This window comes from Oratosquilla oratoria, chromosome 11, assembly GCF_046742065.1.
Source record: "Oratosquilla oratoria isolate Oo_2021 chromosome 11, ASM4674206v1, whole genome shotgun sequence".
NCBI classification, from domain to species: Eukaryota; Metazoa; Arthropoda; class Malacostraca; order Stomatopoda; family Squillidae; genus Oratosquilla; species Oratosquilla oratoria.
In genome coordinates this window covers 12,498,023-12,523,022 of record NC_134787.1, presented here as the reverse complement: position 1 = coordinate 12,523,022, position 25,000 = coordinate 12,498,023, and the positions used below count along the sequence as shown (strand labels likewise).

The 25,000-nt window shown below is 41.5% G+C and overlaps 1 protein-coding gene across 3 annotated transcripts in view; it reads right to left on the bottom strand.

Annotated features, from left to right (window-relative positions):
- Window positions 1-25,000, bottom strand: part of LOC143029593 (uncharacterized) — a 1,250,372-nt gene that overhangs the window by 102,202 nt on the left and 1,123,170 nt on the right. For all 3 annotated transcript variants that reach the window (XM_076192294.1, XM_076192296.1, XM_076192295.1), the window contains one exon: window positions 13,805-13,915. In XM_076192294.1, the coding sequence (XP_076048409.1) occupies window positions 13,805-13,915 (111 nt within the window). The remainder of the gene's footprint in view (window positions 1-13,804; window positions 13,916-25,000) is intronic.

Here is a 25,000-nt window from a genome sequence, read left to right as displayed (position 1 = left end):
GAAAAACGCGAAGAAGAAGAAGAAGAAGAAGAAGAAGAAGAAGAAGAAGAAGAAGAAGAACGCGAAGAAGAAAAAGAAGAAGAAAAAGAAGACGAACGCGAAGAAGAAGAAGAAGAAGAAGAAGAAGAAGAGGGAGAAGAGACGGAAGACAGAGAGAAAAAGGTGGTGCAGGGATGAGACAGCGTGATAAATGAAAGGTGAGGAAGAAAGGCTGAAGAGGTCGAGGAAGACAAAGATGATTTTGAGAGTAAAGCGAAGACGAGAATAATAAGAAGTGATGGAAGGAGAAAGAGGCGAACGCAAATGAGGAGGATGAGAAGTAGTGAGGAAAAGGAGGAGGAAAATGAGGAGGAAGAGGAAGAAGAAAAGGAAGAGGATAAGGAAGAGAAGAAGGAGGAGAAGGAAGAGGAAAAGAGGGTTAGTAAGAGAGCAAAAATGTGGTAGAAAAGAGAAGAAGGAGAAGGAGGATAAATGTAGAAGGAAAAGGAGGAGAGATTAAAGAATTCAAGGGAAAAAGCGAAAAGAAAAAGAAAAACAAGAATGTGTGGGGAAACAGAAGAAGGAGAGACTGAAGGAGCAGAAGGAGATAGAGAAGAAGGAGAAGCAGATGGAAAAAGAGAAAAAACGAATGAAAAAAGAGAAGTAGAGAGGGGAAGGAGACGGACATGGAGAAGGAGTAGGAGGGGGACAAGGAGAAGGAGAAGAAAAATAAAAATGTATGAAAAAAATACGAACAACGAAAATGAGAAATAAGAGATGAAGAGAAGGTGCGGAAGGATGAGAAGAAGGAGGAGGAGGAATAAAAGGAGGAGGAAGAAGGTAAAGGTGAGAAGAAGGAGGAGGAAGAAGGTAAAGGGGAGAAGAAGGAGAAGAAGAAGGGTAAGGAGAACGAAAAGAAAGAGGTGAAAAAGAAGGAGGAGGAGGAGGAGGAGGAATTAAAGGAGGAGGAAGAAGGTAAAGGTAAGAAGAAGGAGGAGGAAGAAGGTAAAGGGGAGAAGAAGGAGAAGAAGAAGGGTAAGGAGAACGAAAAGAAAGAGGTGAACAAGGAGGAGGAGGAGGAGGAATAAAAGGAGGAGGAAGAAGGTAAAGGTGAGAAGGAGGAGGAGGAAGAAGGTAAAGGTGAGAAGAAGGAGGAGGAAGAAGGGTAAGGAGAACGAAAAGAGAGAGGTAAACAAGGAGGTGGAGGAGGAGGAGGAGTAGGATATGACGGAAGAAGACAAAGGTAAAGAGAAAAAGAAGGAGGAAGAGAAGGAGGAGAAGAAGAAGGAGGAGGAGGAGTAGGATATAGGGGAAGAAGATAAAGGTAAAGAGGAAGTGAAGGAGGAAGAGAAGGAGGAGAATAAGAAGGAGAAGAAAGAAGAGGAGGAAAGGAGAAGGAAGGATTAGTTGCTGTGTACTGTGATTTAAATGCCTTTCTATCCTTATGGCCAATCTCCTGCCGCCCTCGTATGTTATGAGAAGGAGGACGAGGAGGAGGAGGAGGAGGAGGAGGAGGAGGAGGAGGAGGAGGAGGAGGAGGAGGAGGAGGAGGAGGAGGAGGAGGACCCTTCGCTGGAGAAAAACTTGCGACCGACCAGGAGGACAAATGGTTCTGAACAGATGGTGGAGACGTTGGTGAAGGTGGATATGCTTATGGTGAAGGTGATGGAAGAGGAAGAGGAGGAGGAGGAAGAGGAGGAGGAGGAGGAAGAGGAGGAGGAAGAGGGGGATGAGAAGGAGGAAAAAGAGACGGAGGAGGAAGAAGAGCAGAAGGAGGAAGAAGAGCAGGAGGAAAAGAAGGAGGAGGAGGAGGAGGAGGAGGAGGAGGAATAAGAGGAGGAGGAGTAGGGAATGGAGGAGGAAAAGGGGAGGAGGAGGATATATAAATGTTAATGGTGACTATGGTGGTGGTAATGACCATGTAGTAAGCGCTGAAACTATCAGTTGTTTTAAAAAACTATTAGAGAACTTTATGGATGGGGATGACAGGTGGTGATGGATACGGAGCTGCCTAGTGTAGGCCTTATGGTCTTTTGCAGTCTCCTTTATTTCTTATGTTCTTATGATGATAAAGAGATTATCACCATGGTCCTTTACATGGTGGCAGAGAACAAAATGGTGATAACTACGGGCGGTTGTGGTGTTGTTGTTGGTGGTAGTGGTGGGGGTCATACTGACGGTGGGAGAGGTATTACCACGTGGTGTCACCGAATGATATGGTGGCAATCTTGGATGTTGTGGTGGCAGTGGTGTCCTCAGTGTTGACATTAGTGTGGTGTTGCCAGAGATGGAACAATGAGGAGTGACATTATTAGTTGTGGTTGTATTGTTTGTGTTGGTAGTGGAGGTGTCACTAGCACTGTTGCCAGCGGTAGTGGACGTGGTGGTAGTGTTGGTAGTGTTGGTAGTGGTTGGCACGGTGGTCCTCGTGAGGATTCTCAGGAGACTAAACTAACAATTTAACATCTACAAGACTTCCCCTAGGTAGAATAATCTGAAGCCAGTTAGGATAAAAAACAATAAAATGAACGCAACATATATATATATATATATATATATATCTATATATATACATATATGTATATAAGCCAAAGGGTTACCCACAGAGTCTGTGCAGGTAAGTGTGACTGAACTGGAGAAAAACAAGAAATAGATCAATAAAAGATAAAGACGAGATTATGGATGAAGACTTAGGTCGTGGAAAGAGAAATTATAGGCGAAGAGAAGAAAAAAGGTATGAAAGATGGAAGGAGAGAGATGGGAGAAAGGGTGTAAGGAAACAAGATATGATGGTGACAGGATAAAAATAGTCGGAGAATCAGAGAGTGATTGGGCAGATAGCTCAAGAAATATTTGGGAACGACAGGAGGGAGTAGGTAAAGAAAGGAAAAGGGGGGAAAGAGAGGGAGGAAATTGATTGATAGGGTGAATTGATAGGCAAGAGGAGGGAGAGTGAGATGATGATAGGAAAAGAGGCTCAGAAGGTAGAGAGAAGATGGAAAGGGAAAAAAGTGAAGAAGGAAATAAAAAAAGAAACACAAGAAGTACAATAAAAGTGGTTGAGAAAAATAAAGATGGCAGAAAGAAAAGGAGGAGGAGGATGGGAAAATGAGAAAGAAGAGGTAATGGAAGAGATGGGAGAGGAGGAGGAGGAGGAGGAGGAGGAGGAGGAAGAGGAGGAGGAGGAACACAAAGGAACACAAAGGAAGAACAAACAACAGCAGGACTACTGGCCCTAACGAGGCTATTTGTGTTAACTAAACTAAACTACAGGAGGAGGAAGAGGAGGAGGAGGAAGAGGAGGGGGAGTACTTCATCGGGTGCAGCCAGCGCTTCTATCCTTTGGGACAATGTCATACCGAAAAGGTAGAATCGTAGGAATGGTAAAAGAGACATTTAAGAAGGACAAGAGCAGCAGAATTGAGAAGCGATTGTTATTCTTTTTGAACAGGAGATTCTCCGTTCATGAAAGATTGCTGCAGGACTCTGGTTAACAGAGGTCCCTCTAAGACTCCTAAGTTACTGATTGCATAAAAATCATCTAATCAATACGCCATACAGGGACAGCAGAATGAGGAGGAAGTGAAGAAAGTGGAGAAAGAGGAAGAGAAATAGGGAGAGAAGGAAAACGAAAAGGAGAAGTAATAGTGGGAGGAAGAGGAGGAAGAGGAAGAGGAAGAAGAGGAGGAGGTGGTGGAGAGGGTGGAGGAGGAGTAGGAGGAGGAAGAGGACAAGGGGAGGAGGGGGAGGAGGAGGAAGAGAAAGGAGGAAAGGGGGAGGGGGTAGAGGGGAGGGAGAGGAGGGCAAAGAGGAGGACGAAAAGAAGTAGGATGAGGAGGAACAAAATTAGGAATAGAAAGAGCCAAAAGAGGAGGCAAATAAGCTGAAAGGAGGAGGAGGAGGAGGAGGAGGAGGAGGAGGAGGAGGAGGAGGAGGAGGAGGGGAAGGAGGAGGAGGAGGGGAAGGAGGAGGGGAAGGAGGAGAAGGAGGAGAAGAAGGAGGAGTAGGAGGAAGTATTTGGAGAGTGAAAGAACTACAAGAAAAGACAACAGATAGAAAGAGAGAATGAGAGTTCTATTTGGGTGTTATGTAGGCGCCGGCGTAGAAGTCTGAATATCCTTTGAATAGAATAAGAATGCAGAGAATAGATAGCCACTGTCTACATTTTAACTGAGATTGGGTTTAATCACTGAATAACAGGGATTTATCTCATGGAAAGAACAACCTAGATGCAGGAATATATATATATGTATATATATATATATATATATATATATATATATATATATATATATATATATATATATGTATGTGTATAAAACAGCCCTTAAAAAGTTCGTAGTAACATAATTGTGATTGTAGATTTGGGTTTTTCCTCTGGAAGGAAAGAAGGGCAAAGCTATCAACAAATTGAAAGGCAAGGGTAAGAAGAAAGACAAGAGGAAGGGGAAGAATAACGCCATAGGCAAGAGCAAAGGTAAAGGTAAAGGAAATTGCAAAGGCAAGGGTGGAAGGGAGAACAAGGGTAATTGCAAGAATAGGGATAAGTTATCACGAGTTTAAAAGTAAATAAAAAGACGAGAAAAAAAGAATGAAGGAAAGAAGGAAGAAAGAAAAAAACACGGAAGACACAAAGAGAGACAAAGTACAAAACATATGAGTAGCTCAGTGGAAGAGTGATCCAAGCGCCAGGGGGGCCGCCAGACACTGATTTCTTGCTCAGCCAGCTGACCTGGGGGCCGTATACACAAAACTTTTTTGTTAGCCTTAACAATCTCTGCTAGCTAACAGAAAACCACTAAAAGTTATACACCAATGCTTAACTAACAACTGTTAGCTAGCAAACAGTTGTTTGTCAAGTACCGCTAAACAGCGCTGAAGTTAGCAGCTTATGAACATGTAAATGGACGTATTATCAAAAATTGCACACATAAAACAGTGTTATTAATGCAGTTGTTCAGAATTTATTAATAAAGTATCATGATAGCACATAGATATCGTATGTATGGGTTTTTAGAAGTACTTATTAACCAACGACAGATATTTTTGGACGAAGGCGCATTGTACAGGCGGCCGTGCCACAGACAAATCTTCCGACAGAAGACTCAACAATAATTTCAGAGGACATAGACATGGCAGAAGAAACACAGAAAAAGAAAAGGAAGCCAAACTGGTCACAAGATGAAACACTCCTCTTGATCAACGTGATTATGGAGAAAAAATAATAATAAATGGGCGATTCAAGCCAAGTTTAAAAACACAAGGATAAGAGGGAGGCATGACAAAGCACGTTGATGCTATGGTATTGTTTTCTGTTTACATATAAATGTTCATCGACACTTGGAGCCCCAATTCTAATGTTTGTGCCATCTATGGTACCCACAACACCGGGAAACCTAGTTTTCCATGAACTCTGCTTGTTTTACTTGCACTTCTTGGCGAGTCAATAGGAATTTTACAAACTGAGTTACAATATCTGGTTCTGATAGTGCATCAATTGTTTGAGTAATGACACGGCTGATTGATGCTTGCGAGGTCCCAAATTCGTCACTGCTGCATTTTACCTGTGGCTAAATATCATAGGGTAATTGCCACCTTCGTCTCAGGACTCAGTGGTCGACTCCGTTCTGTTCGGGATTGAAGTTTGTCCCTCACTAAATCAGCCATTTTTATTATACCAGCACGGTTCATTCTGAAGCGTTTGATGAGTTCGTCGTCATTGTACTCGTTAAATATGTCCCGTCGCTGTCGATAAACTCGCAGTCATCTTTTTAGTTGTTGTTGCTCCGCCATCTTCTCTACTAACAGGAACTTGTTAAGAGCTTAATAGTCCTCCTCAGCACTTTTATCTTAACAGTACTTTTAAGGCCCTAACAAGTTTTCTGTATCACTATTAGTGCTTAACAGCTAAATGTTAGCCTTAACAGGAATTTGTTACCCTTAACAGCTATTTGTTAGCGCTAACAAGTTTTGTGTATACGGCCCCTGGGCTTCTTGGGACTTGGATTTGTCTCCCTCCGAGTTCCCATGGTCGAGGGAGACGAATCCAACTCCCACCAGGCGGTGAGGAAAGCACAGGTCGGCTGGTTGAGGAGGAGGAGGAGGAGGAGGAGGAGGCTTGGAGGAGGAGGAGGAGGAGGAGGAGGAGGAGGAGGAGGAGGAGGAGGAGGAGGAGGAGGAGGAGAAGGAGGAGTGATGGGAGGAGGAGCAGGAGGAGGAGGAGAAGGAGGAGTGATGGGAGGAGGAGCAGGAGGAGGAGGAGAAGGAGGAGGAGGAGGAGCAGGAGGAGGAGGAGGAGGAGGAGGAGGAGGAGGAGGAGGGCGGCGGCCCGTGGTGCTTGGATCACTCTCCCACGGAGTTACTCTTGTACAGAAAACTAGCAAATAAGAAAGAGTGAACGAAACAAAGGCAAATGGAAAAGTAAGAAACAACGAAAGAAATATAAACGAGGAAGCATGAATAAAAGTGAAGAAGAACAAATTAAATGGAAAACGAAAACATAAAATAAGAAAAAAGAGAGAAGAAACAAAAACAGTAATAAAAAGTAAAAAAAAAAAAAAAAAAAAAATTTGAACAAGTGAACATAGACCAAAGAGATAACTCAATGAGACAATGAAGGGGTCAGAGAAGGAAGTAGAAATATCATCGCATGAGAGATAACGAAGAAACGAAGAGTCGCGTATGAAAACGAAAGGGAAAGGAAAAGAACTAATACAGTCGGGACGAAAAAAGAAGAAAATAAACGAAAATATATGAAAGGGGATAAGTGTAAAGGATGGACATGAACCAAGAAGGCTGAGGCTGGCGGGCTTGGGGGCTTGGGGGCTTAGGGGCTTGGGGGACTGGGGGCTGTAGGCTGTAGAATGTAGGCTGGGGCCTGGAGATAAAGATTGGGACTGGGGATTGTGAATTGTAGATTGGGGGGTTGGGGGATACGAGCTGAAAGCTGTAGGATTGGGGGATGGGGGCTGGGGGATGGGGGCTGGGGGCTGGCGGCTGGGGCTGGGAGCTGGTGGCTGTAGATTATGAGGAGTAGCCTGTGGGTTGTGGGATGTGAGCTGGGGACTGGTCAGAAGCCTGAGGAATTGGGCTGGGAATGGGGGTTTGGGGTTTGGGTTTGGGGCATGAGGCCTGAGGCCTGGGAAAATTTGAAAATTGGAGTTTCAAGTGGAAGTTTATTTTAGTTACCATCGGAAAATTTCATTCAGCTGAGGAAAACCTTAAACAATCAAAGAGTTAAGCGAATGAAGTCCCCAGGGTGGTCATGGCCCTGGGGACTTCAGGGTTTGGGTATTTGATGTCTTGGAGAGTTGGGGTCTTGGGGTCTTGGGGTTTAGGGTCTTGGGAGCTTGATGGCTTGGGGGCTTGATGGCTGGAGGCTTGAGGTCTAGGGAGCTGAAGGGTTTGCTGGCTTGGTGCTTTAGTGTTGGGAGCTTTAGGGCTTTGGGATTTTGGGAAGCTTAGTAATTTTGAATCACAAAAGATTGTCGGTTTAAAAGTTAAATCTAGGAAATCAACATTGTACTTGATGGGGTTCACAGTTGGCTAGGAGACTTGAAACCACGATGGCACGGAGTCTGCATGCTTGGAGTATTGAGGTCTGGGGGTCTTGAGGGGCCTCAGGGATTTGAGACTTGGGAATCTAGTGGCTTGGGCGCTAGTGGACTCGGGTGCTTCAGGGGTTGCGAACTTGGGTCTTTGGGGGTCTCGGGACTTGGGGACTTAAAGGCTTGCAATTTTGGGGCTTTGTGGGCTTGGGTCCTCAAGGACCTCAGAACTTAAGGGTTTGCGGACTTAGGGTTTGTAGGTTTGGAGACTTAGGGTTATATAGGCTTAGAAACTTGAGGGCTTAGGGACTTGGGGACTTGGAGACTTGGGGTTGGGGGCTTGGGGGCTTTGGGGCTTGGGGTTTGGGAAATTGTGGGTTTGGGGACTTGGGGGCTTGAGCGATTGGAGGCTTAGGGGCTTGTAGATTTGGGAGCATGGCTTCGGAGCTTGTGGCTTGGGGGGGGTCTTATGGTCTTCAAAACTTGGGGCTTGGGGGACTTGGGAACCAGGGGACTTAGGTGTTGGAATATTAGGGGCTCGGAAGTTTGAAGGTTTATAGGCATAGGGGATTGAAGGCATAGCATTTGGGAGCTTAGAAACTTGTTGGCCAAGGAATTTGGGTATTTTGGGAATGGGGGTTTAAGTGCCTGGTGACTTGGGGGCTTGGGGGCTTAAGTGCTTGGTGGATTGAGGGTTTGTGGTTTGGGGACTAGGGAACTTGGGGAGTTTGGTGTTGGGAGTTTGGGGATTTAGGGATGGTGGAGGTTTCAGGCTGAGGGTTTGGGTTTTTACAGACTTGGACTGTAAGGGTTTAGGTGCTTTGGGGCTTTGAAGAATGGGGATATGAGGACTTAAGGGCTTTGGAACTTGTTTTTTGGGGGGTTTTGGGACTGAGGGCTTTGGGCCTGAGGGCTTTGAGTTTTGGCGGGTTGGGGGATTGAGTACTTGGATATTTGGTACCTTGAAGGTTTGGGGTCTTCGAGTCTTAGAGACTTGAGGCCTAGCGGCGTGGAAGGTTGAAACCTAGAAACCCGGGGTTTTGGGTGGTTGGTAGTTAGGGGCCTTTTGGATTTGGGGTATTGGGGGCTTTGAAACTTGGGGGTTTGGTGGCTTGGTGGCTTGGAACTTTGGGAACCTTAGGACTTAGGGATTTCAGGGTCTGAAGATTTAGGGGTTTGCGGGACATAGGGGACTGTAGGTTGGTGTATTGGGAAATTGAGGGTTATATGTCTTCTTGAACTTGAGACCTGGGTGTTTAGGGAGTTGGGTATTTGTAGGCTTGGGGCCTTTAGGTCTTAGTGGCTTAGGAACTTAGGAGCTTGTGGGCTTTGGGATTTGAAATGTATAGTGTATAGAAAGCTAGCGGCTTAGGGGCCTAGAGGATAGGGGGCTTGTATACTTGGAACACAAGAACATATGAATAGAGGAGATTGCAAGAGACCATAAGGCTTGCACTTGGGTATTTGGTTTCTGTGGGTATTGTAAGCTTATGTGTGTGGGGATTTATAATGTGAAATATTGAATATTGGCTAGGTGTCTCGGGGTTTTAGGTCAAAGAATCTTATAAGTACCGTGGGATAGGATAATCGGGCCATCGCTGGGGTAAATGGGCCATATAAAAGTTATTCATGTATTAAAAACTGGTAAATAAAATCTGGTAAAATGGAGGTTGGTATTTATTCAGGGCAAAAGTGAAATATTTTAAAACCAATTTCAATTAAAAAAGTGAATAACTTTTATATGGCCCATTTACCCCCAGTGATGGTCCGATTACCCGATCCTACGGTATGACATGCGTCAAAGTATCTGGATGCCGAAGAACTGAAGATCTCGAGAAATCAGAAGGTCTGAGGCTCGCTAACATGAAGACTTAGAAACTAGAGTACTCTAGGATGTTTGGGGGGGGGAGTGAGAGTGTAAGTCTTTGGGCTTGGGGTTTCAGGAGCTTAGTGGCCTGATGTTTAGGCTACTGATAGTTTAGGAGGATGTGGGATTCAAGGTGTTTTCGGACATGGGAGCGTAGGGAAGTGAAGCATCTGGGTTTTGGGCCTTGAAAGCGAAAGTAAATAGTTATGCGACTTCATGAAATCATAATGATGGATGAAGGAGGCATGGGAAAGAAGAGAGGCAAAAAGAAAGAAGCGGAAGGAATGAGGAATGAAGAGGGAAGAGAAAGGGGAGGGGGAGGGGGAAAGAGAGGAGTACAGGGAGAAGGAAGGAGAGGAGTAGAGGGAGGAGGAGAGGGTAGAGGTGTTGAAAAGATGTCGTTCTGACACGGATGGTAAGTCACGAAAGCTCCTGGGAATGACGCAAAGGTCAGGATCGACCATGTCATTTCGGTGACCCCTTCCACCATTTTTCCTTTTTTTTTTTTTTTTTCTCTTTTCATTTAGTACCAGACGATTTGATTTTCCTCAGGGACAGCCCCGAAACAGAATGATGTCTTTTGCTTGACTGAGATCCAATTTGTCTGAAGTTCATTTCCTAAGGTGACTAAAAATGGATTTCTCTAGTAGAAAAAGATGAAAAAAGAAAAATAGTGTCGCTATCGTAAACGTTTAAAACGGACGTCCAGGAAGCTCTAATTCTTTTTACAATGCAAGAACAAATAAATAAAATAAAGTAAAATAGATAAAATGAAGTAAAATAGATAAATGAATAAGTAAATGAATGAACGAATAAATAATGAAGACGAAGTATTTCTAAAAAGGTTTCACGAGGAACTCCTTCGACTGAATATAATTACCTGGCGACAGGTAGAACAAATTCATAAAATATCATTTGCAAAGAAAAAATAAATAAAGAAAAAGAAAAAGGGTAATTCAAGATCAGTTTAACCCTTTCGCTTCTTAAAGGATGAAGTCGTGTTGTCGTTTCTTCATCGAGGTGACGGAACATGATGAGGCTTCATTTAACCTAACATACTCGTGATCAGGTCATATAGTACTGAATATACGCAAACACACACACAAACGTACACACGCACACACACACACACACACACACACACACACACACACACACACACACACACACACACACACACACACAAAGATCAAATCGATATACAACAGTATGGCAACATGAAATCCTCCACAACTCACTATCTTGTTAATCTTCTGGACTTCTTGCACAGCCACTTAGACAAGCGCAATACTTCTCTAGCCTTGACCTTTATTGACTTCAAGAAAGCGTTTGACCTTGTTGACCATAACATTATCATCTCCAAAGCCATACAACTGGGGATCCAACCACACTTGGTAGCATGGCTAGCCGACTTCCTGACCGGACGTCAACAGGCAGTGAGGTACCAGGGAACGACATCCTCCCTCCTCCCCCTGACCTGTGGGGTCCCTCAAGGGACCAAGATGGGACCACTGTGCTTCCTCATCCTCATAAATGACGCATTAATGGACACCCAACATAGATAGAAATACGTCGATGACTGCACAGTTGGCATTCCCATCAACACCAGGCAGCCTGACTTTTCTTCACTACAAAACATCCTAGACAACCTCAAAACGTGGACTGAGAGCAGCAATGTGACAGTTAACCACAGCAAGACTGTGGTCATGCATGTTTGTACATCCAAACAGGCGGTGGCACCACCTCAACTGTCATTAGGAACCCATTTCCTTCAGGTGATCCAGTCCGCCAAGCTACTAGGCATCACAATAGACGACCACCTTAACTGGAACCAGCACATCAACAACATCATCAGGACAGCTTCTTACAAACTCTTCATGCTGCGCAGATTGAAGTCCCTTGGTACCCCATCACCAGATCTAAAGGGAGTCTACACCACCTTCGTACTCCCCACCCTCATGTACGCCTCCCCAGCCTGGTCATCATTACTCAACATCACACAGAGGAGCAAATTAGAGAAAGTACAAAGAAGAGCGTGCAGAATTATCTTGGGTAGTCAGTATGAGGGATACGAACACGCCCTCACCACCCTCAGCTTGCCAAGATTGTCCGACAAACACAGTGAAGCACTGAATAAGTTTGGACAGGACCTAACGCTACACCCACGTCACCGTCACTTCCTCCCACCTAACACCACAACCATCCGCCATGCAACTCGGCATTCTAACAAAATCAAGCCCATCAGAGCGCCGAGGACTGACCGATACAAGAACAGTGCCATTCCATCCATTGTCCGCACAATAAACTCACTATAAATTTTAGACTAAGCATATCACTCTTATAATTACTATATTACTCATAAAAGTGCTCAATTGTATTATTGTCAGTGGGGGGTCGCCGATTAAATGAAGCGGCCTTGCTGTGGATGTACTGTGTCTTGCGACACTGCTTCTGACCCAGGGCGGTGGGCAGGGTGCAGGGATGACCCGTCATCCAGGAGGTGCTCAGATGAGAGGAAGGGTGGGAGGGGTGTGGAGTGTATTTAGGGATGAAATGGGTGGGAGTGTTTTTATGCCTTTCCCTTTTTGGCTACCTCCCTTGGAAGGGGGAAAAAGCCTTGGTATATGTATGTATTTATTATTATTATTATTATTACACACACACACACACACACACACACACACACACACACACACACACACACACACACACATATATATGTATATATATATATGTATATATATACATATATATGTATATATACATATATATATATATACATGTATATATATACATATATATGTATATATACATATATATATATATGTATATATATATATACATATATATATGTATATATATACATACATATATACATATATATATATATATATATATATATATATATATATGCATACAAGTGATAAATAAAAAAGAGTGGTATAGAATAAATCTTTTAAGTTTCTTCTTTCTTTAGTACAGACTCTAGAACCTGATTTGAAAAGTTAGATTTGGACAGGCCCAGCACAGTCGCAATTCTTCAACAAATTCTTTTGTTTTCTTTCCAAAAATGTGTCGTGGGACCGTAGAATAAGGGAAGGTGATGGAGGGGGGGGGGAGGTGGTGTTGGTTCTGTCACTGAGGCCCTCTGAGTGTCAGTTCTTCCGTTGTATCTTACTGTCTACGACAGGAGGGAACACCTTGGCTGGGGTTTGTATTGGTAGCCGAAGACAAGACTTGGGTCGTTTCGCTTTTAGTAAGGTGATTGGCTTCCACCTCGCACCCCAGCCCTCGTCTCAGACGAACAAATTATTTTTTTATTTGTTTATTTACTTTTTTTTTCTCAAAATTGTTTGTCCTTGGTCGTAGTAGAAAACCCAAAATGACACCTTCTGGAATTGGTTATAATTTGTTTCTTATATACACATTTCTTTTTCAGCAGTTGATAACGTGGTATAATAATGATAATAATAACAGAAATATTGTCAAAATTGGTGACTGCCTGAATAACAAATGAAAACCAACAAAAGCGATTAATACGAAAATATACCTACAGTATCTAAAGCTCGTACAGCCTTCAACATTCTAGGTACATTGTCGTGTATAAACACTAAATGAAGTTTTAATTAGTAAAAAAAAAAATAACAGAATGTTGACGAAATTTTGAGGACAAAAGGTCTCCTCCAGTAATAATGCGAGTAATATATGCAGTAAAGAATGAGGTGCAGCCTGAGAATGACCGACCTACATTGTCAAAGCAACGCCATCCGACTCATAAACTATTGCCTCGGTCACAATTACGAGTTCTTTTGATTAGAAATAACTTAGTTTATAAAAAAAAAATTCCGAATCCCCAAATGTTAAATCACCTTTGCGTCATATATTGAGAAGCTGAATGACAAGCTAAGGTAATTCAGGCCCAGTACATTCGTGCACTGTTGCTACGCGACGGAAACTAAGGGCCCAGTCATACCAAGCTTACGACCTGTTTCCGAGGTCGCCGACCAGTTGCAGGTTGGAAGTCGCTGGTAGCCGGTAATAAGATAGATAGACAGATAGATAGCTATATAGACAGATAAACAGCTAGATAGATAGATAAATAGATAGATAGGTAGACAGACAGACAGATAGACAGATAGATAGGTAGATATAGATAGATAGGTAGATGGATGGATAGACAGATTACAACACACACTGAATAGTCCCCAGTACATAGATTTTGATCTTATCAACCACATTAACCTTTTCCATTTCAATTTCTTCCATAGGTTTTGTGTCGCCGACCGATCGCTTGGCTTTCGGTCGAAGGTGATCGGAAACAGGTCGTAAGCTTGGTGTGACCGGGGCTTAAATCATCGTAATACTAACTAGATGGGATGAAAACAAAACAAAACTCTTGAAGGAGACTTACGATAATGAGGCTGCAGACGGGAGCGATGAAGGAGACGAGCATCCCACGCTCAATGGAGAGCCAACAGAAGCGTCGAGTTTCGTATCCCTCCGGGTTGACGACGTAGGACACCTGTGAAAGAAATAAATCAGGAAATTAAGTCATCCCTATATGGGAAACTGTAATGTTATGACACGTTTGTAAATGTACACTTAAAACCCACTATCGGAGAAATAATATCAGAAGGACAGGAGAACCGTATGTTTCGACTACTATCTGTGATCCTCTTCAGCGGAATGCTTACAAGAAGATAGAGTACAGGTATAAATGAGGTAGTGAGGTGTACAGAAAAGGGGACGGGGAAAAGTGTAGAACTCAGGTTTCCCCGTTCTGCTGAAGAAGACTACGGGTAGTAGTCGAAATATACGGATTTCCTGTACATCTGTATCTAACAATTCTTTTGTTTACCTAGATGTCTGTCTACTTTTCTCTTTGAGGTAGTTTAGTTCTAGGAAGTGGTCTTCTGCTAGATTGCTTGTCTAGAGAAGAAATGGTTAAAAGGGTTTGATATAATAATATCAAGTCACTGGTATTCATGGTTTATTTTATTTTATGTGGTTAGTGTATATAGTTCTATGGGCACGAACATACGCGCACAGACAGACACGCACACACACACACACACGCACACACACACACACACACACGCAGACACACACGAACACACACACACACACACACACACGAACACACACACACACACACACACACACACACACACACACACACACACACACACACACACACGCATAAACACACAAATACACACACACACACACACACACACACACACACACACACACACACACACACACACACACACACACCTTGTTATATATAGAAAAGAAAAAATTGTCAACTGCTTTAACACTGCAACACCCTGATAACTCTATAGTAATATGGAAGTAATATTTTTGGAACATTACTGTAGTAACACCCCTCCTGACAATAGTCACTCAGTACTCCCAAGAAATAATGCTGATCACTTTCGATCTTTCTTTTTTTTTTTTTTTTTTAACACATTCAAACTCTCTTTTAGCACCTCTAAAACCTTCGACTCTTTGGTGCTATGTTGTCCCGAAGGATGGAAACATTGGTTATTGTCGGCAAAGTACTAATACCTACTGTAATGTGGTGCTCGTAATTTGATACGAAAGGTACCTTTAACCTAACCTAACCAATCCTATCCCAAACTAACTTAACCTTACCTTATCTCACCTTACTTAAACTAACCTAATTGAACCTAACTTAACCTTACATAACCCTACTTTATCTCGCCTAACTTAACCAAAACTAAACTTAAATAAACCTAACCAAACTTAACCTTACCTAAACTTGGTCTAACGCAGCGTTTCTCAACCAGGGTTCCCCGGAACCCTAAGGTTCCGCAAAAGGTCCCTAAGGGTTCCGCGAGAACAAATGAGATAAGCTAATGCACTTTTGATTTTTTTTATTTGATTTCATATACGTAATATAATTAATGACGCACGACATATTCTTGGTTATTGTAATAATGTAATATAGACATCATCCTATCTAACCTATTATTACGATGAAAATAAAATTGGAAAGATATAGTCTATATATCTATATATCTATATATATATATATATATATATATCTATATATCTATATATATATATATATATATATATATATATATATATATGTATATATATATATACATATATTTCTTTTCTTTTCTTTTTGCTCAGGGGTTCCTTGAGACATGCAATTTAATTTAAAGGTTACGCAAAGGTAAAAAGAGTGAGAAACGCAGGTCTAACCTAACCTAATCTAACCGCTATCCTTGTCCTATGTTTAGATAGTCAGAGGATGTAATAATCACCGGGAATATACTTGATCTTGATGTTTACAAATTAGGTCAAAGATCTAAGCATCACGATGAAACACGGAGAATTTTTTTTTAATTAATTTTTGCAAAGGAGCGAGATCGAATTGGCCTTCTCTAGTGCCAGTCATTGTTGTCCAAAGCGACGGTAAGTAGTGTTAAGAGGATAAACAATGAAATTCAATAATTGGATCTGCATATGCTGTGAATGATTAAACGCTAATTTTGTTTCCCGTGAACCTCGTTTTCGTAATCACTTGTAATGAAAGGTGGGGTTATTAAGTTAGCGTTAGCAATGTTTCTTTTTTTTTATGCAGGGAGGGGAGATCCTTAACCTAACCTAACCTAACCTAATCTAACCTAGTTAAGGATTGAGAGCCTTTATAAGTATAATTGTATGTACCGTAATAGAACTATTCGCTATATGCGTAAAACTGCCAAATCTTTAAAAAAAATGCGTTTTTGTATAAACACTTAACTGAATATAAAAATTCCTTTAATCATCAGAGAACTCCTGTATACAACAAATAAGACATATTTACAGATTTTCAGTGCATCATGGGTCACTTTTGTACCTCCACAATAGTAACTCACCTAATTAATGAAGAGCGCGAGATGATTTAATTTAATTCAAGGCTCCGTGAAACTGCCTGACGATGGCGCGAACAAGGACAGTAATTACTGTAATTATCGGTATAACGCTCTCTTCACTGTGGGTTTCCCTTAACTGAATAGAATAGCCTGGACTCAAACAGAATAATATATATATCTGACCTATATCGTAGTAAAAAGCTGGTACACTGTGTACACACATTCCTCTGAAGAAGCATAGAGCGAAACCGGTCAGGAATAAACTCAGAAACTCGGAACTAGACACGTGACTTCTTTTTCCACCGTAGTAAAAAGATCAATTTGATGACCTTTTTCGGCTGCAACCACGCGATTGATTCCTCGCTGGTGTTCTTTCTATATTGAATGAAGTAGTGTCTATATACCTCCTTCCACGCTGAGTCGTAATTTTCTTTTTACTTCATGTAGAGGCTGGAAAGGGCTGGAGCAGATGTCCGGGATTGGATGACAGTGGCACAGGACCGTAGAGTCTGGAGGCATTTGATGCTAGCGGTGAAGGGTCAGCAAGTGGCCCGACCACCACCGGAGTGAGTGAGTCATGTAGAGGCGCGTTATTGTATTCATTCTCGTAGTTTTCCCTTGGTAGCACAGAAGCCAAGGATAGAAATTTCTTTCGAGAAATTGGTCCTTTACCTGGGGTTCCAACAACACCATGGCATTCATAATCCCTGTCACCAAGTATATAGAAAGCGCTACACTACCAAGATCCTGACTACAGTGACTGCTGAGGTCGGAAAGGATTTAGACCTTTTCACGTTAACCAAGACAGTCATTGAAATAATAAAAAGCGTTAAATAGGTTAAGTCAGCTTAACCAATCTTTTGATGGGTTAAGTCTAGTCATTCAAACTCTTTTTTTTCATAGGTTAAGTCAGACAGTTTAAACTCTCCAATGGGTATATAATCTAAACTTTCCTTTAGTGGCTTGTTAGTTTAAACCTTCTTTTAGGAGGTGAAGTTATATGGTTTAAACTCTTTTCATTACTTAAATCTGGTAGTTAGAAACCTTTAATGTGTTGAGTCAGTTGAAATTCCTTTCATGATGTTATTTAGGGAGATTAAATTGTCTTTTATGTGTTAAACCAGATTCAAACTTTTATTTAATAGGTCCATTACGATAATTTTCGCCTTTTAAGTCTTGGGAATAATCTATTGAATATCATGTCGGTCATTAGAGAGTAAGCGCTAAGTAAATTGGTCATTAAGTTTAATAGTAAATTGGGATGAATTCAACATTAGATGAAATATCCACGAGCACCTAAGCAAGACGACTGTCATTTATTTTATATTATTTGTTTATTTGTTTTGTTATCATTTGTCTGTTTGCTTATTATTATTTGCTTGATTCTCATTTATTATTAGTTATATGTGAATTTATCATTATTTACTATTTACCTGTTTGTTTATTATTTAACTATACCTATGCATTTATCTTATTTATTATTACTTACTTTAATATAGTTTTTATTTATTTATTTATTTATCATTATTAATTTTCTTTTCGCATCCGACCTTGATATGGACCAAAAGGTCTCATGTCGGCATGCTCCGCCTTTGTAATCCTTTGAACTGTATAAAACAGTAGGGCAACAACAAACCTACTGCGTCGTTATCACGAATATTTGCATCTGAAATATTTACTTCAATACAGCATTTATAAAAAACAACGTCTCACACAAGTCCATGCAACTATGATCGCCCAAAAGCCGTTCATGAAATTCAGATCAGCTATGAGTTGATGCAATTCAAAATTTAGGGAAATTTCTTCTTGATGAAAGTCGGCGTTACATCTACCATGTTCCTTCTACACGTCCTTTGTGTACGTCTGAATAATGAAGTGCAATCCAAAGGCAATCTTCTTTGCATTGCATCCAAACGAATGCACAGGTGAGAAAAATGAAAACTGATTTCGCTAATGTTCGCTTCGTTTAGTGTGTTCACCAGGGAAGAAGAAAAAGAAGAACGCGAAGAAGAACGCGAAGAAGAACGCGAACAAGCAGAAGAATGCGAGGAACGCGAACAAGAAGAAGAACGCGAAGAACGCGAAGAAGAAGAAGAAGAAGAAGAAGAAGAAGAAGAAGAAGAACGCGAAGAAGAAGAAGAAGAAGAAGAAGAAGAAGAAGAAGAAGAAGAAGAAGAAGAAGAAGAAGAAGAAGAAGAAGAAGAAGAAGAAGAAGAAGAAGAAGAAGAAGAAGAAGAAGAAGAAGAAGAAGAAAACGCGAAGAAGAAGAAGAACGCGAAGAAGAAGAAGAAGAAGAAGAAGAACTGTAATGACATCAAACAAGAGAAAGTAGCCATAAAGGAGAGTAGTCAAGTCAAGAGACGCTTTCGACCGTGTGGCAGGCTGACCCTCAGGTTTCTTTTGGTTCACAAGACTCTGAGGCTGATGAGGCTTTATCTAACTTGTTAGCTTCTTTAGACCAGAGACATACTTTATAGATATAGTTTAGTCACTACCAGACAATCTTATTCTGCTTAGAGGCGTGGACCGGTCTGTAGGTACACTGTAGAAGTATACAAATCTGGAAGATGTCGTAGAGTATAATTATTTAGTTCGGATGTTAAATCTAATTCAAGATCGTGAAAACTAATAAAAAAAATAGGTTTCGTAATTGACTGGAAAGTGTTTAATAAATATAGGAACATTGTGAGAAACTTTACATCTACTGTATGTCTGAAACGCGAAGTTTATAATCAGTGTATATGCACGCATACACACACACACACACACACACACACACACACACACACACACACACACACACACACACACACACACACACAACCTCGTGGCGCAGTGGTTAGAGTTCTCACCTGCCACTAAGGTGGTCCGGGTTCGAATCCTGCCCAGGGCTGAAAGAATTTCATTATCTCTGCGCTGCGGGTTATTACTCTAACTCTGTGGGCGGGGAATTTGGGGTGTGTGTGCGTGTAAGGTCACAGTATTACACATAGATCGGTCATACGAGCTGAGCTCTCATCCGGTGGGTTAATAACTGTCGATCACGAGTCCAACACGTGATCCAAGACTATGGTGAATCACACACACACACAGACGAGTTTATATTCAGTTCAGAGTCAGACTTCAGGGTCTTGATCGAGCAAGACTATGTTCAAGGTTTGGTCCATCATCTAGATGAATGAAATCGTCTGTTGCTTATTACAACAAAAATATATATATATAACGCCGCATCACACTGAAGGGATTACACAACTTCAACATAACAGAATGCATCCCATTCTTCCCAAGGGACCTCCTTTCCTGCTAGCTAGGGTGAAGAGCCCCTCACACCCATTAAGAGAACAGAGACACAGCCATCCTACCAGAGGAACAAGAGACTTCCTCATGGCAGTTGCAGAGATATGGTGGGAGAGGTAGAGAGAGAGAGATATTCCGTCCTAGACTCTGAGATAAGGTCTGCGCAGACTCTCTGTCCTCAAAGAAAACCGGAGAACCGAGTCAGCGCTATGTGCCGAATAGGGCCTCAAGGGCGCCCGGGGTTCAAGTGCAGGTCTTGCAACAAAGCCTTTGCTGGAGGGCTGTTGCATATAACACATGCATGACGAAAAGGAAATGGAGAGCGTAGATACCAAACGGATACAAGGCTCAGATCTGAAAGAATGCTCGGGATATTCGCATCCACTGCAGTCATAGCGTTATATGAGCTAGATGCTGTATACATTTGCTTGGATGAAATACTACCTTCCCGGGACTGTAGTCAAGTCATCAGCGTCCTGTGGAGGTGTTGGTCTGTTTCATAGTCTAAGTAGTGAGAGCACAATGGGCGAGTATCTTCTTTGTTGAGAAAATAATTCGATTCATGAAGTTTCGAATCGTGAACGGATCGTATGGTTCAGACGAAACGTAGATGTGAAATCCTTTTCGAAGCAATGAATCCTTTAAGGCACAATAATTTTCTTAAGCGAACGCAAGGTGATTTTATTCAGTTTGGGAGGGTCTTTCTGGTGTCAGAAGAGGTAACGGGGCGTGTTTGTAACTGTGTTCACAGATACGTATGTAAAGGAAGGTAACTAAGCGCATCACAAATGGGTTGTGACCTTTAGTAAATGCATATAAAGCACGGGGGAATACGAATCTCAGCGTTGCGCAGACACAAGGTGCATGAAGGAATAAACGCAACCCTCGCTTCAGAGGCTCCATGAAAAGAATCTTAAGTGAAATAAGATGTTATACTCTCGATGTCTAACGAAGTGGGTATCTGTTACTTATTTACACGTGGATACAGGATGACATAAGTGGAATAGACGCATTTACTGTGTCCTCTTTTTTTTAATCAAAGCCCGCGTATGAAAAAATATATTTTAAGGTCGTTGTTGAAAGATATCCGAGAAGACAAACATGGCCAGAGGAGGGAGATACATACATGTATATCGCCGTGAATATAGACGAACTTGAGGTCAAATGAGAGAGCAGCTGCGGGAGGATGCCGACCCGACAAGAGGGGCTGGCACAGTCGCTGGGACAAAGGGCCAACGAGTCAAGGGCGTTCCTCCGAGGACGCCCCCTTCCGTTGGAGGATCCTCCATATAATTAGACTCATTTTCCTTCCACGAGAACCGAACTTTGGACCTAATGGGAAGTGCTTGTCGAGCCCCCAGGCTCCTTTGCTGCCTACCTTGGATTCGTTTGTCCGTTGTGTTCCTGTTAATAAAGACCTTACCTAACCTGCTCACCTCTATGCCTTTCCTAATCCTCTTTGAGCTCCTGTTTGTATTGTTTTCCTTCTCCTTTCGTCTTGTACCATTTCTCATCGTATTCTCTCCACACCTCTCTTCTCCTTGTACCCTCTACATGAATTTATGTCTTCGAATATTCTCTCCTATACGCCTATAACTCTCGTATTAACAAAGAATATACATTTTCATTGTTTCAGTATTACTAACTTTTAATAAACACATTCTTTCTAGTGCCATACCTATTCTACACCTGCATTTGTAACCTGATTGCATCTGTTCTCAATTTTTTCTTTATACTTGTGCATGTCTACATGTGTAATTGTTCCTGGCACGTTATCTTTTCTGTATCTACCAACGCAGTGTATACACACGAATTAGTTTTTTCCTTTTTGCATGCCACTTTTATTTAAAAGAATTTTGCAACTGCTAAAGAAAATGTGTGTTTGGGGTGTATATATTTACGTAAATGGATGAATGAATGTGTGTATATGCAAACAAAGACACATACATACACACACACACACACACACACACACACACACACACACACACACACACACACACACACACACACACACACACACACACACACACACACATGCACACAAATGCCTGTAATTCATGGCTCAAAAAATTATGTAAAGCTATCAATATATCATCGGATATAACAAAAAATATATATACCGAAGCTTGAAAATAATGACCAAATAAGGCAATAGAAGTCTAGAAAATAAATCAAGTTAGGAAGAAATATGTTTACTCTGTGCACCAAAAAACGAGAAAGCAGAAAAGATATATCAGGAATACCAAGATCGACAACATCTGTCAGGGCGCAATACACTCATTGTCGAATACCTTGCCTAAGTAAATAAACAGGTAACATATAACTAATACAAGAATACACACACATACACACATATATATGCCATCACACACACACACACACAGACACACACACACACACACACACACACACACACACACACACACACACACACACGCACGCACGCACAGCCCTAGTACACTCATGATGAGGTGCACATGCATTCTGATATACGCATATACACACAATACGTGAAAAGAAACTAAAGCAAAATTAACGTACTCGTACAATAATACAAACAACATTCATGTATACAGACATACGTGCGTGTATGTTTGTGTGCGTGTATGTGCGTGTGCGTGTGTGTGTGCGTGTTAACATGTACTCTACGGCTGTATGTGTGACTGTTTGCTTGTAACCATATATAATTTGTGTGTGTGTGTGTGTGTGTGTGTGTGTGTGTGTGTGTGTGTGTGTGTGTGTGTGTGTGTGTGTGCATGTGCTTGTACGTGCACATGTGCAAATAACCACATTGGCCAGGCTCTTCCTCTGTCGACGGCATTCACTTATGATTTATGGTTGTTTTCCTTGTACAATGACCTTCTCCTTTATTTTTTTCCACCTATTTTATTTCATTCTAATTTACTTTAAAGTGCGATGCACTATGTCGGAATCACAAACTGATTGGTTGCATATCTTTGTACCTGTGCCTGAGAATTTATTAGAATGTATTTTTCGTTGTTTGTCAATTTTGTTTCCACGTGTATTTTTTTTTGTTGAAGCGAGTGCATGGTAGGCTGGGGCTGGCTGTGTAACGACGCTATTCCTGGACAGGTATGAATTAATCATGTCATGTTTCTTTCTCGTCCTCCTTTTTTATTTTTTGATAAAATGTCGTTGAATTTCTATACAAGTTTAATCATTCTTCTGCTCGCGTGACATCCGCATATTATTGATGATCTGCGTGGTTTAAGGCTTAGATTTAAAACAAATGTTGATTTTTATATACGTTTTCTTTTGTCAGAACAGTTTATGTTAGAGAGTGGGATATCCTTTTCACGTTCATGAGGCTGCCGCTGAGCAGTGCTCGCTTGTGATTGGTCAACTTTTCTTCTTGATTCATTTGCATTCGTCCTTTACCAATACCTTTCGTATGAGTTTACGTATGCGACCATAGCTGCGCCGAAACACAAAGGAGAACAACGAGTGAGCAAAAAAGCAAGGCGAAGAATATTTAGAATAGCTGGAAGATAAATGACAGAAAGACGAAGTGTAGGGGAGTCTAATACTCTTTATAAGTTGTTACATCAGATTCAAATTCATATGCATTCCAGTGATGAAACTTTGAATTTCATCAATTTCAATTAAATCTGTTTTTGTCAAGGTGGTGTAATCTAATAATGTATCTTACTAGAAATACTGTAACTGTTTGGACTGTAACGGTTACAGTTCTCGGAGAGCGAAAACCTCTGACGCGAAATTCAATCTTCTCCTTTACTTTCGTTTCTTCAAACGAGCTCGGGTTTCATATCACTTAGTATATTTAGATGGGCTTCGTCACAGATAACGGGAGTGTAACTTATCCAGGGTATCGTATAAATACCTCACTCGTTAAAATTTTTAAACTTTCAGATTACCACAAAATCTTTTGATTTGTTACTTGGGTCACACTCCACCATCCAAAGAAATACATATAATAATACACTAGATAATTTAACAGATGAATGAATAAATGAAATAAAATAGAATAGATGAATACAATAAACAAATAAATGTATAAACAAGTAAATAGATAAATAAACAAACAAACGAATAAATAAGTAAATAAATAAATATAATCAATGAAGCATGAATAAATTAATAAATAAACAGTTAAATAAGAACATGAATGATATATTATATATATATATTATATAGATAGAGTGAGAAATGAGGAGGTGAGGAGGAGAACAGGGGTGAAAAAGGATTTGGGAGAGAGGGTTGATGAAAGAATATTAGGATGGTTTGGACACATGGAAAGAATGAGTGAAGAAAGACTAGTAAAGGAGGTATGGAAGGCAGATGTGGAGGGAGTGAACATGAGGGGACGTCCTAGGATGAGGTGGATGGATGGGGTGAAGGGGCTTTGGGGAAGAGGGGAATGTCTGTTGAGGAAGGAAGGGAGAGGACGGAAGACAGAGGTGAGTGGAGAATGGTTGTATATGGATGATGTTGTGATTGCATGAGGAGGAATGGGCGGGGGGGTGGGGGGTTAGTATGTGTGAGTAAATTTTGACGCAGCCCGAAGGGATTTCTCCCCGTCCTCTCCTTATATGCAAAGGGGGACGGAGAGGGGGGTCGCCGATTAAATGAAGCGGCCTTGCTGTGGATGTACTGTGTCTTGCGACACTGCTTCTGACCCAGGGCGGTGGGCAGGGTTCAGGGATGACCCGTCATCCAGGAGGTGCTCAGATGAGAGGAAGGGTGGGAGGGGTGTGGAGTGTATTTAGGGATGAAATGGGTGGGAGTGTTTTTATGCCTTTCCCTTTGTGGCTACCTCCCTTGGAAGGGGGAAAAAGCCTTGGTATATGTATATGTATGTATGTATATATATATATATATATATATATATATATATATATTAATAGGTAAACAAATAAATAAAATTCGTACATAACATTTTGCGTAAAGCTGCTAACAACAAACACAAATGCAAAGACAAAAAAAAAAAAAAAAAAATACCTTGACAGAAGTAATAAAGCAACGACAAATCACAACGATCCTTCAGCCATGACCCAGTTGCATGTGAATGTAGACAAACAAATAAACGGACACATGAATGAAAAAGAAACGAAAAAAATGCGACGGAAGAGAAGCAATTACAGGATTACAAAATATATGTGAATCCTTCAGTCGTAAGAATTTACAAGGATATTGGATTTACATGCGCGTTTATGCACGCACGCACGCGCACGCACGCACACACACGCGCACAAACACACACACACACACACACACACACACACACACACACACACACACACACACACACACACACACACACACACCGACCGGTATAAGAAGAGCCCCATACCGACATTTGTGGACTTGATCAACAAGAAATAACAATGTTGTATAACACAGCTATTCCTTAACTTACTGTTTCCTTTTGTTTT